The sequence below is a fragment of the Vipera ursinii genome, assembly GCF_947247035.1.
Source record: "Vipera ursinii genome assembly, chromosome: 2".
NCBI classification, from domain to species: domain Eukaryota; kingdom Metazoa; phylum Chordata; class Lepidosauria; order Squamata; family Viperidae; genus Vipera; species Vipera ursinii.
Genome location: NC_139513.1, coordinates 54,606,041 through 54,626,696, shown reverse-complemented (window position 1 = coordinate 54,626,696; position 20,656 = coordinate 54,606,041). Strand labels below are relative to the sequence as shown.

At 37.0% G+C, this 20,656-nt stretch overlaps 1 protein-coding gene and 1 long non-coding RNA gene across 3 annotated transcripts in view; one reads left to right on the top strand and one right to left on the bottom strand.

The window, feature by feature from the left end:
* Positions 1 to 20,656, top strand: part of LOC310635416 — a 790,193-nt gene that overhangs the window by 597,339 nt on the left and 172,198 nt on the right. The window lies entirely within an intron of this gene.
* Positions 1 to 20,656, bottom strand: part of EEFSEC (eukaryotic elongation factor, selenocysteine-tRNA specific) — a 164,941-nt gene that overhangs the window by 107,531 nt on the left and 36,754 nt on the right. For both annotated transcript variants that reach the window (XM_083354325.1, XM_083354326.1), the window contains exons 2-4: positions 9,945 to 10,152; positions 5,992 to 6,088; positions 3,252 to 3,416 (exon numbers count right to left, since the gene is read on the bottom strand). In XM_083354325.1, coding sequence (XP_083210451.1) covers positions 3,252 to 3,416; positions 5,992 to 6,088; positions 9,945 to 10,152 — 470 coding nt within the window. The remainder of the gene's footprint in view (positions 1 to 3,251; positions 3,417 to 5,991; positions 6,089 to 9,944; positions 10,153 to 20,656) is intronic.

The following is a 20,656-nucleotide window of genomic DNA, read 5'->3' as shown; positions in this document are numbered from 1 at the left end:
TTTGGGAGAGATTTGTTCTCAATAAAACTATTCCCTGCACTTATACAAATGATTTAAGAATCTTAAACTTAAGAAAGGTATTACCTTCAAAGTGTAGTGTAAACCAAGAAACAAGACTAAAGGACTTTGAAGTTTCTGCAGTTTTCCAATTCAAAATGGGTCCTCTGATGTACCTATCTATATGTTTATATAACATCATAATTGAAAATAACTCTCAGTGAAAAAATGTACAATAGACAGATTATAATAAACACCCAAAACAGCAGTGATAAACAAATATAGAACTATGGTTAAGAAAAATAACAAAAAGGTGGCAACCCATAAACTCCAAAAACCATACTGAAAAATTATACCATAATGGTCTTCCAAATCTATCTCATCTGGATTGCTGGGGCACACATCCACTCATCTCAAATATATGAGTATTGACTCAAGTATACTATTTGTCATAGCAAAAGAATGCCTCCTGCTTATCATAGATTGAATCAACTGTAGGTCACCTACTTCCAACTGATAAAATCAGTTTTAGAAAAAAATAGGACCTAGAGCAGGGGTGTCAAACTGCCGGCCTGTGAGCCGGTTGCATCATACGGAGGCAGTGCCCACCCCAGATCTGGCAATGCAAAAAAAGTCACGATACGTCGCAACACGCCACATGACGCAGCGAGTTTGATATCTATGACCTAGAGAAAATTAAAACCTGAGATTTGAAAAACAGTATTTTCAATTAATCACAAATCAATTTGTATAATATGGCATACAACTATTTTTACAGCTTTTAAAATATAGTGATTACCCAGTCATCAAGCTAAGAAATTACTTCAGTGTTTTTGAATTGATTGATTGTATGCCTTCAAGTTGTTGTAGGCTCTTAGTGATCACACAGACAAACTTTTTCCATGACAATCTGTCCCTAACCTGGTCTTTCACATGGTGCACATATTGGAATATTAGGCAAATGCGAATCTCAATTGTATTAAATCACTTCCTGTCTAAAAAAAGAGAGAAAATGTCCTATTGGATATTAGCACTCAGAAATGTTACTTTTAAAATAGAAATGGCAACAGACATATCACATGCATGGCAATTTTTAAAATGTACATAATACCACAGGCTAGTAAAAAATTGTATTATCACTACATTTTCAAACCAGAAAAAAGGGATTCATGTGCTTCAGCATGGATGTTACTATAAGCACTGTTGAGTAAGTAGTATTAAACTGTTTCACTGAAGAATTGTTTGCTACGTCAGAGATTTCTCACACACAGACAGCACATAACATTCTCTCACTGCAGTTCAAATAATCAACCCCAGATGGCAATTTACATAGTCAACACTGTAAAGGAATCTGTGTGCTGCTGGCATTCTCAAACTCAATCAGAGAGTATGGGCGTTTGAGAATGTCACTGTTTATTTTTAATTGCTCTGTCCCTCCTTTCGGCAAGTTCAAGCGGTCACACACGTCGAAGTCTATTAGTAGAATAGGTATGAGATGCCACTTTATTTGCTGGGAGGGTTCCTTGCGCTTGGAAAGCAGCTGTTTTGCAATGTCCGCAATGCCCAGTGGGCATCAGCTGTCAATCTCAGTTAGCAAAAGGTCAGGGCAAAGAAAGGTCAAGGAATGTCATAATACTCAACGTGTTATAAGATTTTTCTTTTCTATTGCTTTGTAGGATTGAGAATTGGTAAAACTTCCCACAGGTATCCTAGTTAAACGCTTCACGAAATAGGTAACAGGAAAACAAATTTAATCTCCAAATGTAACTTCAATTGTCCATATCCATGTATATGAGGAATGGGGAGATGCATGCTTACTTAAAATTACAGCTATGCTGAATGCTGGATAATAGTGGCATTCTATCCAGAAATCATTCTCAGCTTAATTCATTTTGTCTTTGTTGCTTTCTCAAAAGAGAAGACAGTTCTCTTCCATGGAGCATTTGGGCACTATGAAGGTATCTCTATGGGTGAGGGAGAGAATTTGTTGTGGTCCCTTCCACATGACACTGTCTTTCGGGGTTTATTTTGAGTTGTTATGGTTTTTATATACTAAGCTGTTCAGAGTCACTGGAGTTGGGTGGCCTAAAATTTTGAAATACAAATAAATCAAGCTGCCTCTTTGGTTCATTTTTTTCTTGTTTTTTTTTTGGGGGGGGGAAGGCTTTTTTACTTAGGTACTGCCTTTATTTTGTGGAAAGTGGGAGGATTAATAGGTTTGGTATTTATGGTGGTTTTATATTTTTGATTCCTATAAAAGCTTTGCTTCGTTTTGATGATGTAATATATAAATAAAATGATATTCCTATGTAATGAGCATAATATACCCTGAAAGCATCACCATAAAAATATTTCTATTATGCTAATCGATTGGCCAATGGAAAAGGTTAAGTTGCTGTTAAAATACAAGGATGGAACATTTAGATAACACTGAATACATTCACCAAGTCCAACTGGTTGGTAACTGAATTTAGACGACTGCCAAACTCAACACTAAAAATAGGCTTTTTCTGGTTCTAGAAATTTCTTATTTATCCTTTAATTTGATATTTTCCATTTACACGTCTTTGTTTGCTGGTCATTTTCTTCATTATAAGCCAAGAATATTGTTATTATTTTTATGTCATAATAAGATTTTCTTGAATGATTTTTTATATCAACATTTATTCCAGGAAGGACCAAATTGGATGATTCTTGGACACTTTTGACTGTAGCCAAATATAGTGTGTTGTTTTTTATTTCATTAAAATATCCTGAATTTGGTTTCTTCTCATTTTTCTTCATCAGTAAAATCAGATGAGATGTTTTCTCTCTTTAAAGGCCTTGACCATTTGAGTTTCTTTCTCTTTTTAACTTTTTAAACTTTTTAATCTCCTTTCTTTCTGGAGTCTCGCCTTTTGAAGACTCGGCTTCAGGCATCCATTTTGCTTGCAAAGTATATAGTTTGTGAATCATGCTAATAGTAATATATTAAGAACTACACAATTCTGTATAGCATTCCCTAGAGGATTTTTAAAGTTCCTATTAAGCAAACCAAATGAAGTTAGTTAGATAAATGGAATACTACAGGAACAGCAAATTTTCTGGCTCTCTCTCTCTCTCTCTCTCTCTCTCTCTCTCTCTCTCTCTCTCTCTCTCTCTCTCTCTCTCTCTCTCTCTCCCTCCCTCCCTCCCTCCCTCCCTCCCTCCCTCTCTCTCTCTCTCTCTCTCTCTCTCTCTCTCTAAGATGTTAAAGCCAAAAATGATATACTCACCTTCAACGCAGGAATTTCCACATTGTCCCCAATATTAACTGAGCCTGAAAGAATAGTTCCTGTCATCACAGTGCCTTGGCCCTTAATGGAAAAACAGTGGTCAATGGCCATAAGGAATGATCCTGAAGGATCTCTTGTTGGTATATAAGCCTCTGACTTTAGGACCTAAAAGCAAAAGAAAATGAGACCTGTATATTGACAAAATGTCACATAAGACACAAAGAAATGAAGAGAAAAGGTATGTGATTGATTTCACCACGGCATAGCTTTCTGTTGCAACAAGACTGGAACAGTCCAAGGTCAGATAAATTGTTTGCACTGCCCAGGAGGTGCAGACATAGCAGCAGCAACAACTGGATTTGATTTTCTGCCTTAAAGTTTTGATGCAGTACAATCAGCCTGGTTAGCAAAATATATCACAGAAATGTTTCTGCCAGCACGTATGCAGATACAGCGGCAATAACTATTTGTAACTCTGGGGAAGAAAGGATGCGTACTAGTTCTCAGAATGTACATACATAATTAAAAGGTCAAAATGCAGAATTTTTTTTTACTCTCCTTTATTTTTACAACTTTGTCTAATAGAAAAATTAAGGCAAGTTTTTGAAGAACAATAAAGGCACACTGACAATTGAAGGTTCATTTTCCATTAGCTCTATCCAGAAATCACTAAGAATAAGCAGCTGGAGAAGAAAAAAAAGTTTCAGGAAGAAGGGGTATGAGAAGCTCAAGATCAGTCAGTAGCAGTATGAGAAGCTGGAGAAGTACCAAGACCTGAAGGAGGAACTGGAGAACGTGTAGAAAGTAAATGCCAAAATGGCTCCACTGGTGTGACAGGAGCACCTAGAGCTGTAGATCACATCAAGACCGGCTGTAAGCTGTGGGCATATACTGCTCCAGCATCTGACTTTTTAAAATATAAACAATGCTGTGCTCCAATGGTTAAATGACCTAGACATTGGCATTTTTAACATTTATATTTTATTGACTTCTGCTAATCGAGATAATCTAGATGAAATGTTAATATATATTGCTAGTCCATGTTTTATATGCCACACACTAAATAATAATAATAATAATAATAATAATAATAATAATAATAATAATAATAATAATAATAATAATAATAGAGCTGAAATCCCAGGAATGACTCTCTCTCCAGAGCTCTCCATCTAGAAGAGTGCAGTGCTAGGAACATTAAAACACTGCACAGAACCCACAAACTCCCAGGCCTCTGATAGAGGATCCGGGATTGAAGAAGATACATACCAGCCACCTACTTTCTTCCTTCAGGCCCTGTATTTATCTGGCTTCTCATACACTTTCTCCCTGATGTTGCTGTCACTTGGCACAGCTAAATCTATCACCACCAGATGTTAGTGCACACAATGCCAGCTGCTTGGTTGTGTTGTTCAGTATATGCTGTTTCTGCCTGCATCTTACACCCTATCACTATGTGTTGGACCGTCTCTGAGGCATCTCTGCTTCTATGGATCTGGTGCTTAGTGCCTGTTCTTATGCTGATTTAATCAGTGTCTCAGTGCTGTCTTTTAAGTTTAATTCAGCCCTTTCCAATCATTGGTAGGATTTCCCAGTTTTTGCCACCTCAATTATCTGTGAATGCTGTGTAAGTTTAAGTTTAAGTTTATTAAATTTTTATACCGCCCTTCTCCCGAAGGACTCAGGGCGGTGAACAGGGCATATAATAAAAATACAAAAGTACAAAAGTTAAAAAAGAATTAAATTATTGCCCAAAATAAAACAATAAAAATATACAAATATTAAAACCCTGAGTTAACTCCCCATCAGGCCAGGCCAGCTTGTTCGAATAAATGGGTCTTTAACCCGTGCCGGAAGGAGCAGAGATCCGGTGCCATCCGGAGCTCAACCGGCAGTTGATTCCACAGAGCCGGGGTGCCCACAGAGAAGGCCCTCCCCCTGGGGGCCACCAGCCGGCATTCTGTAGTTCTACAAACCTGCTGTAAATGCATCAAGCCATGATCCATTTACCAGTCTCAGCTCTCGCTCAAGAAATGAAAATATAGAAGACTCATTTGCAAAACTGAACAAAGAAAAGTTTAATTCCATACATTATCTAAGAACAAGGCCTACTAAAATCAGTGGAGCTTATTTCCGAGTAGGCATATATGAAAACAAAAGGCAAATTAAGACAGAAGGAATTTCAGAGTAGGTATATAATTATGATGCAGTATCCAAAATCCCAACAACAAGAATATCAGAAATCAAGATGTAATTAATACAAGCTATACCTATTCTGTGCTGACTGTATACAGGTTGTTCCTGATTTACAACCATTCATTTGAAGTTACGATGGCATTGAAAAAGCAACTTATGACTGTTCTTCACACTTACAACTATCGCAGTGCCCTTATGGTCACATGATCAAAATTTGGGCCCTTGACAACTGGCATGTATTTATGATGGTTGCAGCATTCCAAGGTCACACGATTGCCATTTGTGACCTTATCAGTGGCTTCTGATAAGCAATTTCTATTTGGTTTATATATTTATTGTGTTGTTTTTATGATGTGCACTTCCCAGAGTCAATTGGTATTGGTGGCATCTAAATGGAATAAGATGAATAAATAAATTGCATGGTCTTCCACCACTCTATTATCAACAGAGTGTTTACCAATCCACTGAACTAGGATTCTGATTATTCCTGCAGTCTTGAGCCATTACATAATATTAATAACATTAGCATTTTTATGATACATACCTCAATTAATTCCGAAACTCCAATTGGAGTCACAGTTTCTGGAGCTTCTGGACCACCAGGTTTTGCTGCAACAGAAACTATAGGACATCCATGGAACCTGGTCCAAAAAAAGAATCCATCTATGAGACCAGTTGTATAATAAAGTTACAACTCAGACATTTCCTAGTGTGGTTTACATAACATCACTATTTTATTAAATTTGAATCTACCCCTAGCAATAATTTAACAAGAACAATAATTTAACTAGTTTCTAAATTGTTTTAAAAATGAAAGAGGCATAACTGGAAATAATACAGCTTTGAATGACCCCCAACTACTGAAGTTCTGAAAGGCTCAGGTGAAGCCTTTATATGGAGGCTTTCATATTTCTTGTGGATAGACTAGTAGCCTCCTGTAATTCTGGCTCCAAAATAATAGAAGGATAATCTAATGTCTCAGACTGCTTTTTTACTTTCACCAGCATAATTAAGCTATTACCTAGACAAGTTTGTTACTTTCCTATTTTCTTCATGGTGCTGAGGAAATTCAGCTATAGGAACTCAATCACTTCAACACTGAAAAAATGTTCTTAATGCTAAACTAACATTTATTCCAGGCATATTTTGTTAAACAAGCCAGAGTCAAATTACCAATAAGCCAAATAAATTACAGCTTATCTGATCAGTATCTGGCTTACCAGTCATCTTTTAGGCCGATATCATAAGGTATCTCAGATGCCCTAGCAGAAATAAATGATCAGAAAGGCATGGAAGTCACCTCAGAAATCTTCAACAGCTCTTAACATATCCATAGAAGTTGTTTTCTATTTCTATGTTTCCTAATAATTGAAGCTTTTTGAGTGAAATATTAGGGAAATAATTTCCCTAAGTAAATTTCCAAAATAGTGCATTATTATTATTATTATTTTTAAAAAAACATTTGAGGAATATATGGAAGAATATCAAATGGTACAAATTTCCCCAGCAAAACATCATTTTCAAAAATAGTTTAACCTAACTACTTACGTAGTTTAAGTTTTGCTATTTCTAACAGTAATATATTTAAAATCACTTTATTCATTTAAGTTACATCATTTACATAATACTTAATACATCATTGAGTATTATCAACACTAGGTAAGTTATTGACTCCTGGACATTATTGAAATTGCACAGAAAAAGTGATGTTGGCATTGTTACAATAAGTACTAACAAAGTGCCTTAAGAACATGCTCAACAAGAAGTTTAACTGATAAACCAAATCACAAGTACTTTTTATGAGTTGAAAAGAGGAGATGGAGAGAGAAAGAAGTCTATTGTCAGGGAGAATTAGCAGAAAAGAAGAAATTCAGACAAAATAAGTGCCTTTTAACCTGAGAAGGGGCCTTCTTTAAGGCACAATATCCTTACACCTCTGTGAAATGGATATGGGATTGAAGGGGCCCCTGAAAAGAAATCAGGAAGAATCCAGAATTTCAAGTCAAACACAAGTATATAAGTAGCTACACCTTTACTTCAAAAGAAAACATTGGCAGAATTTAGTAATGACTATTTTCCAGACCTTGTTAAGAATGTCACTACTATTAATTGAAAAAATGAACCATACATACAGCTGAATATATTCAAGCCTGATCAAAGCCAACGTCACTGATATGAAAAACTGAATGACAACACATGGCATGAAACAGAATGCTGCTGAGGTCAACTCCAAGGTTGCAGCTACATTCCAATTGAATTGAAATTATTTTCTAAATCTATCAAATCTGGCATAAACATCTGCCAATCAGAAATTATTTTGGGTCATGGAGCAAATTAGGGCATTAAAGTAATAAGGGGGTTAAACCTTACTGTACCAGTGCCCACACGGAGCCTGTAGTTGAGGAATCTATAATCTCTGTTAGTCTTATAAATGTACATTTCTTCACATCCTACATATTTCTTTTCCCAGCACAGCCATGGTTCTCCCACATCTCTGTTCCTTTGGGTACTATCTGGATGGTAATTGTGCTGTTACTGCCTGGACTTCAAAGGGATCGGATACCATTAGTATAATGAATTGTTCCTCCTTCTTGTATCCCCTATTCCACCCAAAATCTGCTGTGGAACGTTGAAGGATCCTTGGGTAGAGCCAAAAATCTATGATTGATACAAACGGTGGACAATTCTTGCTGCATATGCAACAGAATATAGATAGTCCTTGAACTTACGACCAGTTGCTTTATGACTGTTTGAAGTTATGATAGGGCAGAACTGGGTGTCATAAAATCTCATGTGACTGCATTTCAGGTGCTGTGCAAAAAATATTTTCTTTTCCCTTTTCTAAGTCTTCATCCAATCAATTTCATTTAGATACTTTTGGTTTTAGTATTTTGAGATAAAAAATAATTAATTATCCCTATACACTTTCTCCTCACCACAAATAATTTTGTAAATTGCAATCATGTCCCCACCCTGCATCATTTTTCTTACATGCTGATGTTTTCTCATAAGAAATTTTAGAGCTGCTTGGTCACTTCGGTTGCACTCGTCTATACTTTTTCCCGCTCTCTTATATCCTTTTTCAAAAACTCTACACAACATTTCAGATATACACAGTCCATAAAGGCAACATTATAAAGTTTATTTTTAATTTTTCTAATTATTGTAATCTAGAATTTGCTTTTTCATAGCAGTTCAATATCTTTGACGTACCCATTATAATTCCAAGATATTTTTCCTAGTCAGATAGAAATAGCTCACATGCCAGCAATGTATACCCGAACTTATTTTTGTTCCAATTACATCACTTTACATTTATTTAACCTGAATCATATGTGTGATTTATTTCACTATTCATTTAAAAAAAGTTTCTTTGGTTTTTTCCATCCTGATATCAACTGCAAACTTGGTTAGCTGATTGTATGTTAGTCAAGATCATCTATAAATAATTTTAAAAGCACTGGTCCTAATTCATATCCTTGAAGAATGTTGCTCTTACTTCTCTCCACTGGAAAAATTGCCCATTATTTCTGTTCTTTATTTTCTGATTTTTAAACTAGGTAGCCACATTTAACACCCATTGGTTCAGCAACCATTCGAACTTGCAATGGTGCCAAACAAGTGGCACTTATGACAAACCTCAAAGTTCCAACCATCACTATGATCCATCCCCATAGTGATTATATCATTGTGATCCAGGTACTCAGCAAGTGGACTGGCTTTCTGAACATAGCAGTGTCTGGTAATTACATGCTCACAATTTGTGACCTTCCCCACTGGCTTTCCACAAGCTAAATCAATAGGGAAGTAGGCAAGAAGTCAGAATTTGCAATCACATGAAGTCCTCACTTAAACAATGGGAACCAGGGACTCCCAAACTGATGTTGCTATGCGGCATAGTCACCAGACATTGCACTTTAAGACAGCATCACTTATTAATAGCCATTCCAGTCCCGATTATCACTGTTAGGCAAGAACAGTACACAAATGAACAGCTTATTCCTTGATCACAAAATTTATTTAAACATCTTTCATGAATAACTTCAGTAATAAACTTTAGAAAGTGTAAGTATAGGAGGTCAACCTTCATTTCTATTTCAGTTGACAATCTCAAAAAAAAACAACCTCTAGAATGTGAGGAGAGTTAACCTTTCATCAAGACTTCTTCCTCTATTCTACCTGATAAAAGCTATCTACTCCTTTGTAGAAGAGGAGGGGGTGTCAGATACAGCACAAAAGAGGAGTGTCACAAAGACAATAGGTGTCTCCCCCCTCACTTTTACCTGTGTTCCAAACCACAATTGATTCAACTTTTAACAGATTATCTTTGAACAACTATGGCTTTCAACAACAACAAAATGTCTACCACCTTATCTGACTAACACATTCAATTTAAAGTTTTCAAGGAATTTCATGAAAAACTCCTAAATGGCATAGAAAAAAGGATTGAGAGTAAGGCAACTCGTATTATGTAAGCAGGTTGGGCAGGTTACTTACTTAGTATTTTCAAGGGTCTTATGCATTTTCTTCACCATCTTGTCAATGGCAGCTTGTCGCTTACCCTCTGGAAGAAGGTCAATTTTGTTCAAAACCACTATCATCTTTTGGCACGCAATCTGTCCAATCACCAAGCACTCTGCTGATTGAGTCTGCATTCCTTTAGTTATATCTATCACAAGCATCATCAAGTCAATAATCTGAGCACCTGAAAGAAAGTAACAAATTTGTAGGAATCAAAACACCATTAACATGTAATCGTGAATGTGGTGGTGAATGTTTCTCCTAACTCTTAATAGTTTTATTTAGAAAAATATGGTTTGGAAAAGACTGTATAGGTAACCCTTTGAGGTGTTTGAACATTCTATTCCAAAATTAGGACAAAATTAATCAAAATAAAAAAGCAAAAGTCTAAGTCAAAACTCTAAAAATCAAGATTCTGAATTTGACATAAAGGTCTAGTCTGCAAAGAAAACATCAGAAGTGCAAGCTTTTTAGAATACCTTACTATATATCACAATCTATTTTTCTATGTTAGTTTTATTAAAACATTTTAATTCATATGGACATATTAGAATTACTTATCAGTTTTAACAGACCATCTAGTTTGGATGTAAATATTTTCATAAGTTATGCAAGAAACTTATGATACTCTGTTCCAAACTCATGTTGTTCCTTCTCTCCTTAGCACGCTATAATTAACTAGGAAGTCTTCAATTAACAATAGCTTATTATATCCACAATGGAAAATTATGAACAGATTCAAAATAGACCATAATCTTAAATCAATCAGAAATAGTTAGAAATGATAGTAAATTCAAAGGTTCCTATCATGAGAGCTTTATGAGTTCACTGGGAAAAATCCAACACACAGCACACCAAAAATCCAACTATGATAAATACAGTTTGGTATTTGTGCAAGAACTCCGAGTTGATTTTTTTATGATCCATTTGTCATTTTTCTTGTCTATCAAGAGTCTTGATTCTCTTCATCTCATGATTCAGATTCTTACTCTGAAGAAGCTGCCCCAGCTGAACCAGTGGAATGTCAGCCTCCGAAGATACCAAGCTAGGCATTTATCTGGAAGCTATCAGGAATCTATCAAGGGAAGTATATCATCTCCCAAAGTACAAAGTGCAAAGATCAAAGACATGGCAGAGAGGCTTGGGGCAGAAATCGTGGTGGTGCAGTGATTAGAATGCAATATTGCAGGCTAACTCATTGTTCACTGCCAGGAGTTTAATTCTGTCTGGCTCAAGGTGGACTCAGCCTTCCATCCTTCTGAGGTCGGTAAAATGAGGACCCAGATTGTTGGGGGCAATACACTGACTCTGTAAACCACTTACAGAGGGCTGTAAAAACACTATGAAGTGGTATATAAGCGGTATATAAGTCTAAGCGCTATCGCTATTATCCAACTAATCAAGTCCACTGATTATTATACCTTTGTCCTCTTTCATGCTGGGATGAACAATACAACAAAAAAGAGCATGAACAAAAAAATCAAATGCAGCTTGGCTGGCTCAGGAATTCTGGGAGTTGAAGTCCATGAGTCATAAAAGAGCCGAGGTTGCCTACCCCTGGTCTAAGCAGAAAGGCAAAAGATGTAGAAGCACAGGCGGTGTTTTCATCCATGCTTCCAAAGCATGATCAATATCCAATGAAGTAATGGAGGATTTTAGAGATAAACTACTGGTTCAACAGATGTTGCTGTCAAGATGTTTGGATTTGTAGACTACAGTCTACACTATCTCCATGTTGGCCTTTGGCAAGAGATGGACTCCACCACACAAGAATTGGGAAAAATGTATTTGGAAGACATCTCAATAGGGTCTATTTTCTCTGACAAGCTGAGGGACAAAAAGGACAAGTATAAAAATATCTTCAGACTTCAAGGACAGTCAAAAAAGCTAAGGCTCGCAATTCAAAAATCAAATGAGTTAACAATATCAACAACAATATTAATCAAAAATCCTCTAGATTAACAGACTGAAATGTTCCTTCTACATACCAAACAGAAACATAATTTTTCATACAACAATTATTCAGAGAATAGAGGTAACTTCTCTTCTTCACCATGGTCCCATGCTTCTGCATCTGTTCCAATGTGAGATTCACTAGCCTAGTATATCTACTAAGCCGGAGACTAGATAGCCACTTTGTGACTGTACATATTCACAAAATTGGATGGCTGTATCATTATGATATTATGCTTCAAGATAATGAGGTGTGGGATAATTTGGCTTTGAACATAAGCAGGGGAACAGAATGCACAAATGACTTGTACTTCATTCTCTATGCTTCTCTGTTATGTCTGAAATGTAATCTGGGCTTTTTGCTCCACACTTACATGTGCAATCTCCCACAGAAAAGGAGCCTGCCCATCTCAGACATCCAAGGCATTCTAAAGGAGCACAGAGACTATGAAAAATAAAGCATATGGACTTCCTGTACTTCTCCTATACTATTAGAAGAAATTCAAAATTAGTTTTAATAAAAACGATTAAATCCATATTTCACCCCATTGATTTATTTGGCTGAAAGAACCGAGTCTTATATTTGGCAATTAATAGCTTTTATGATTTTTTTCTCAGAAAAGTTAAGAAAACTGCAAAATCTGATTCCAATTTATATATTGTCGGGAGGGATTAATTAGTTCATATTAAAACACTAATCAAATGACCTATCTAGGTCTACAACATATCGAACTTTAGAAGCCATCAAACACAAAGATTTTGACTTAGAACACTGTACTTCACAAGCACTTCCCAATATTCACGCTATAAGTGGTTACTTAAATCAACCTGTGGATCCTGCACTTCCTCAGGTACTCCAAGAGTTAGCCAGTCTTGTCTTTATAAACTACAGAAAGTTTTCCCCACCCCAAATACAATTTTTCTGTATGATCTCTTCCGTCATCCCATGTAGCTCTCTCCTTATTTAAAACAATGTTTACTCTCAATTTTCTTCAATTTTTTAATTTTTCTGACATTCAATTTAACCCAACTATTAACTGAAACTTATCCCAAACTGAATGAAAAATAAAAGATGGAATTTGTAAATTAAGGCAAGCAGATTGAAGTGTTATGCGTTTACAGAATAGAACTTCGTTCTTAGAAGAAGTAGCAAAAAATATTTGATTCTGTGACTTTCTTCTTAGCCTGTAATACCTGTTTATATTTTGTCTAGAAGAAAAGGAGATCCTGGGTTGAATAAGAACGAGGATCTTTTTTTATATTCCTTAAAGCAAGAAAGCAGTTGTTTCTTGGCTACATGGCGTTTGCTATCAAGCCAAGGATGGTTGAAAGAGAATTCCTGTTAACTCCAGATGGACAAGTAAAGAGAACTGGCTGAAGGAGCTGAACAAGTTGAACAAGTCATCTATAAGAAACTTAGCCTCATTTGTTTAATTGTCATTCTTCTATGTTCTGGCTTAATTAAGGGCAAACAGGGAGTGAAGATGCCATTATTAATAACAGGGTTAATATTTGGCAATCTGTGGGTATCAAAGACAGCAGAGCTGAGCAAAGAAGTTACCCTTCCATAATGGAAAACTAATTTGGATTTCAAATCCTTTTAAAATGAAAAGGATTTCATTTGATGCAACACGTGTGGTATACAGATTGCTTAAAAGTCAGTAAAATTCGTTAAATGCCAGGCATGCTTGAGAGTCATTCAACCATGCACAAATCTATTTGTCAGCAGCAGCAACGGAAAAACTGCCCCAAAGAAGTTACAGTTACTCTTCTAGAGAGCCGGTGGCTGAAATTCAGGCCAGTCAAGGATAAATGAAGAGAAACCTGATTCAATTGCAAGGAACAGTTCAGCTTTGGTGAGGTAACTTCTTTGAGTACTTGCACACCTTTGTCAATAAATGGACCTTTATTGGCTTATAATTTACTGTTTCTTTTCCTCTAAGGGGTGTCACTTTGCTAGATTGTCTATTTGAGCATGAGCTGCAATAAAGGCAGGCAAACTTTCTGTGTGCTTTTGTGCAGAGACTTCCAAATCATTTTTAACAGGTTTAAATTATTTTTATGGAGGTATATTGCTCAAACATTGAAATAACACTTCTGTTATGGCAAACATTGTTTCACCATAAATTTGGCTGTCCCATCTCATATTGGCAGTTTTTCCCAGTCCTTGCCCTCTGCAATCATGTTATTTTTTTTAAAAGAAACTGAATAAGAGTGAATGAAATACACTGAAGATTTATTTATTTATTTTATACATTGCCCATCTCACCATCATTTGGGGGGAGCAGCAAAGAATCTAATTAATTTAATAATAATAGTAACAGTAGTAGTAGTAGTAGTAGTAATAATAGTAATAATAATAACAACAACAACAACAACAACAATAATAATGGAATCAAAGTACAGAAAAATTGCTGCAGGCTGTGAAAAAAGAGAGCATTATAAAAATAACAGAAACAAAGGCAGAATATAAGGAAAAACGACTAGATGACAGATTAAATAGATGGAAAACCAAAGCTTTGCATGGACAGCATTTGAAAAACGTTGAAGAAAAATGTGATAACAACTTGACATGGGCATGGCTTAAGATGGGAACCATCAAGGAAGAAAAAGAAGGCTTAATACTGGCTGCTCAAGAACAAGCACTACAAACTAATGCCTTGAAAGCAAAGATACAAAAATCTACTGACAATCCAAATTGCCGACTTTGCAACGACAAAGTTGAAACTGTTTCACAATATGTGAGTGCAGCAAAATCGCGCAAACTGATTAGAAAGCTAGACATGACTAAGTTGCTAAACTAATCCACTGGGCTTTGTGTAAAATATATGACTTGGAACATAGGGTAGAAAAAGTTGTCGAGAATGAGAGGGTGAAGATCTTGTGGGACTTCCGAATATAGACAGATCGTCATTTGGAACACAACATGCCAGATATCGCAGTTGTAGAGAACTGAAGCGTACAGTTGATTGGTATCGCTGTACCAGGAGATGCCAGAGTCGAAGAAAAAGAACTGGAAAAAATTACGAAATACTGCGACCTGGCCATTGAAACTGCGATTATGGATGAAACATGCAACAGTGATACCCATTGTCATCGGGGCACTGGGAACTATGTCCAAAAACTTTGCAAAATACATCAAGAAATTGCAGCTTCCTGCAATAACTCCAGCAAAGCTACAAAAAACTGTGCTACTCGGAACATCTTACATTTTAAGGAGATACCTGGTTGATACCTAGGATGCTGGCAGCAACCCATGTCAACCATTAATGCCAGTCAATTTGAATGTTCAGTTGACTGAGGTTCATATTTAATGAATAAGTTTTAATAATAATAATAATAACAACAACAATAACAACAAAATTATTATTATTATTATTATTATTATTATTATTATTATTATTATTATTATTACAAACTTTTATTTATAAATCATGAAACTCAGTCCTTGCTGACCCGGGCGACGACCAATCCCGTATGGAATTTTTGTTTATTTCTTCTCATCATTGGTGATGGGAGGTGCCTGGGCTAGTTCACGATGGATAAACCACTACCAATCTGAAGACTGGTAATCCCATAACCATAGGGACCACACCCGATAACTGTCCAGGCACAGCCGCGGGTTGTTGTTGTTGTTATTATTAAACATTAAGAAAACCAAGATCATGGCATCCGGCCCTCTCAATTCCTGGCAAACAGATGGGGAAGAAATGGAGGTAGTGACAGATTTTATTTTCCTGGGCTCCAAGGTCACCAAAAATGGGGACTGCAGCCAAGAAATTAAAAGACACTTGCTCCTGGGAAGGAAAGCTATGGCAAACCTAGACAGCACACTAAAAAGCAGAGACATCACCCTGCCAACAAAAGTGCATATAGTCAAGGCTATGGTCTTCCCAGTTGCAATGTATGGCTGTGAAAGATGGACCATAAGAAAGGCTGAGTGCCAAAGAATTGACGCCTTTGAACTATGGTCCTGGAGAAGACTCCTCTGAATCCCTTGGACTGCAAGGCGATCAAACTGGTCAGTCCTAGAGGAGATCAACCCTGACTGCTCTTTAGAAGGCCAGATCCTGAAGGACTCCAAGATCCCCCTCACAGTTACTGCTATTGAGCCATGTTTCATCTAATCTGTACATGTACCTGACTTTTGTTTTTTCCTCCCAGAGAGTTGCTGATGTACAAGAAAAGCCACTAAATTACTTTGATGGGTCATGACCCATTCTAAACCAAAGGGCAGTTTGCAAAAGACAACCTATCACACACCCCATTGCCAGAACTTGCATCCGCTCTGCAAACATCTGTCCAGGAAGAACCAGGCAAAGTCTGACAGGGCTTTAACTAAAATCAACCTGCTTGTACCAGCCAACTTCCAACAACTAGCCTACACTCAGGTGCTCGCATAAACCGCCCTGTTTGCACACATTCCATCCAAAAAAGTCAGCAGGACTTCCAGGGAAGCAGTGGAGAACTAAAGAAAGCTCGACAGGAAGCAGAACCGATGACCGTGACAGAAAGAGGAGCCAGTGAATGAATCAATTCCCTGAATTCCTCTCCTCCATATAAAGGAGAGGTCTTGGGATTGACTCCCCAAGTGGCTCCCCATGATGAGACAATAAAATATCAGTCTCTTTCAGGTTTCAGAACTCTGGAAGCTGGGAGAGTCAGTTTTGTCCAAGCCACGGTTCAGAAGCCTTTGACACTGGGTTCACTCACTTCCTTTCTCAAATCACTTTTACTGTAAACGGCTTGCAGGTTGCTTTTTTGGTATTAGGAACCTTCAGAAGGACAAGTTTTATTACCCTGCATGATTCTTCTGTAACCCAAGTGAAATAGGTTTTATGTAAGTTTAAAACTTAAAGAAAACCTTTTTTATTTGGAAATAAAGAGCCAAAGGGTGAATGGAATGTTGATTTTGGAAAGCTTTGAAATCATATAGGTGTCAAACTCAATTTCATTGAGGGCCACATCAGCATTGCAGTTGCCCTCATGGGGCCAGGTGGGTGTGGCCAGGGTGGGCGTGGCTTACTGGGTGGGCATGGCTAGAGTGCGTATGGCCTACTGGGTGGGCGTGGCCAGCTCTACATCATTTGCATCAAGGGTGCCTATGGGGGCCCTGGCAGGATTGGGACAGATCTGAGGGTCTCTGGCAGAAGGAGGGTCTCTGGGCCAGGGCCAAGGCAGTGGGGGCCGTTCCCTCACTGTTTCCAGGATGGCTTCGTGGGCCGCATGAAACCACTTCGCGGGCCAGATCCGGCCCCCGGGCCTTGTGTTTGACATGTCTGATATAGGAGGTCAGATTGACTGGAAATAAGATTTTGAAACAATTATAATACTCCCTTTGGTTTGTTTAAAATATTATTAATATTATTAAAAATATATGACAATTTTGAATTTAAGTGTAAAATATTTCCCTGGGAAAATGTTCGGTATGAGAGAACAACAAGATAAGAGGATATCTTGAAGGCTGGTTACCAGAGGCAACCAGAAAAAATTAAAGATTATAATTAAAAGGGAAGACCACTAATATAAAATGGAGAAAAGTATTTTAACCCTGGAAGAATTCAAGAATACTTGGCAACAATGTACCCAGAACTTTCTCTTAGATTGTCTGATACTATACACTTAAAAAAGAGATAGAAGAGGATATAACTAAAAATCATATTATTTTGAATATGGATTTAAAATGGACAGGATACAATTCAGTGAAGAACCGTCTCTCTTAGCAACATAAATTTGGGGCTCAATTGTGGTCATAATTTGAGGACTATATCAGGAAAGCAGAAAGATTTTGGCATTGGGTTGATGACACTGGTACTATTGCTACAACTGAGCATATCTTAAAATCATTTCAATATTCCTTCATATGCCAGATGCTGGTTGCCCAAGTTGAGAATCTCTTCAGAATCTCTACCATCTCCTCCCTGGTAAAAGAGAAGCCAGCGGGGAAAAGCAAAGAGCAAAGAGAGCCAGTTTGGTCTACAGAATAATAAAGTTAGAAGGGACCTTTGAGATCTTCTAGTCCAATTCCCTGCTCAAGCAGGAAATCCTATACCATGCCAGACAAATGACTGTCCAATCTCTTCTTAAAACCTCCAGTGTTGGAGCATTCACAATTTCTGGAGTCAAGTTGTTCCATTGATTACTTGTTCTAACTGTCAGGAAATGTCTCCTGAGTTCTAGATTGGTTCTCTCCTTGATTAGTTTCCATCCATTGCTTCTTGTCCTGCCTTCAGGTGCTTTGGAGAATAGGCTGATCCCCTTTTCTTTGTGGCAGCCCAACAGATATTGGAACACTGCTATCATGTCACCCTTAGTGCTTCTTTTCATTAAATGGTTCTAATGGTTAAGGCACAAGGCTAGAAGTAGGGATACCATGAGTTTTAGTCCTGCCTTGGGCTTGCAAGCTGTATGGATGACCTTGGCTCAATCACTCTTTCTTTTGGCCCAACTCACTCACAGTGTTATTGTTGTGGGGGGAAATAGAAAATGTTTGTTGTCTTGAGTTGATAATAAAAATAACAAAGGCAGGATATAAATAATAAATAGCACTTTTTTATTGCTCCCCCATACATGTTACACTTGGACTTTGAGGAAATGAAGTGATTATGTAAAACAATTATCCCTTTCCCCCACACACATACACAACAGAGGAGGAACTTCATGGAACAAGCCTTCCTTTAACCACAGAACTAGGACATGAATTTATGAAATAGATTCCAGTGTAATTTGGAAGCTCCCCATCAGAGGTACAGTCAGGTTAGCAGATTCTTTCTGCAAAGTAAAGGCAGGAAAGTGACACAAGGGAACCACTGTTGGCACAAAACAGGCCATGACAATCGAGGCTGGGGTTCTTCTCCAAAGAATGAGAAAGAAGAAAAACCCTTGGTCAGTCATCCTTTGCTTCGAGTAGCAAAAGCTTCAGGAATGTGATCCCAGACATTAACCAAAGCTTCCCTTTGATAATCTGTAGCGGATGACCTTTGACCATTCTGATGACAGTGAGCTTCGGTGTCCAGCATTCCTCACCCTTATCCAGATGGGCTGGGACTGCCGGGAGTTGCAATTCAGCAACTGCTGGAGGGCCACAGATCCATTATATTGAAAGTTTATATAAATGTGTGTTACCACATTTGGAATTAGAAACTAGGCTTCTCTTCTAGCAAACGGCTTTTCCAAAATCTGCAAATCAGTCTTGCTAATGCGTTAGATAAATGCTTTTAAATGTATTAAATGAATCAACTCTATGCTTTCACCTTCATTCTTTTAGCACCAGATTCTATACCTTGGTAATGATCCTAGTCCTAGCTTTGTTAAATTCCCTTCCCTTCTTATCTCAGATTTCATCCTTCAACCCATTGCTTCTAAAATATAATGTACAATGAATCATAGTTTTGGTATGATTAGAAGAAATAGTCATAGTGTTTTATAACTATGGCCTCAGAATTAGAAATAAAAATGTCACTTTGAAATATTAAAATTGTCCCCCAAATGCTGCATCATACTGCATACAGAAAATATACTAAAAGCAATAGTATATTTTCCAAAAAGCAACTGAGTAAAAATACATGAATGTACAGCTTTAGTGCTGCTATTTCTTGGACAGTGTTGGGCTTCAGGACTTACTGTAGTCTACAGAACAGAGTTCTTGATGTTTCTCTGGCATCTGTGGTTGAAGATGCCAGTTGTTGGAGGGCAAATGGAGGGCAGCTCAACAATATAAGATCAACTCAGAAACAAATTATTCCCTGGGGTTTATTCCCTGGGAATGAATGTGAAAGGTAGGCTTATTCTTAACAAGTTGTGCATAGTCTAACTGCCTTACGTTATATGTAGACTTCAAGGCAGAGCTTGACAACAAAAGCTGAATCAAGCCTGACAATGCCAGAAGAAGCCTATTTCCTCTGTCAAACCCCTGTCCCAGTGCACCCCGTCTCCCTGTGCACTAAGAATAATCTTTTCTTCAAGACTAAACCAGGAAGCTATCACTCTGTACATTGTTCCACAAAAGAAATCCACTTTCTTTGCTCAGTACTGTACACAGAAATATACCCTCTCCGTAACCTACTGAGGATGAGAAATCTTCTGATCAGAGATAGAAAAACTCTGCTTTCTGAGAACTAAATGGGAAAATATGCATATTTCATCATTGGCCTATAGGTTCCTGATGCATGCTTTGTTTCAAAAAAAATAAAAAACTACTAAGAAATTCCAAACAAGGTAAATGATTTCTCAGTACCTATGTTTCTCAATAAAAGTGGCACGTAATTATCAAATAATTTGCTTATGAGTCAAATTATTTTGTTTTGCTCTAAAGGATTAAAATATGGCAACATTAACCCTGACAGACTGTTTATGTTTAAATTTCTGTATACAAAAGGAGTCAATCACAGGAATTTACTTTTAAATCAGGATTTTCACTTAAAAGACTATGTAATCAACCTCAAATAAAAATAACACAATTACTTTATTTCAATATATAATTGAAACTTTTTTTTACAATCACTGTGGGCTATTCTTTTTATCAGTTAGCCTCTTATAACACTTCTTTTATTTCTCAAAAGAACTCTTAATAATTCTGTAAGGTCATTGCACATAATTTAAACAGTAAAATTATAAATTCTGGGCATGAGTTATGTGTTCAGGTATTTTTATAATACAAACACCAAAGATAATTTTTCAGCTACTCAGTTCAAAGCCTATGAACTTTTGCCCCCTAAAAAATAAAAATAAAACCA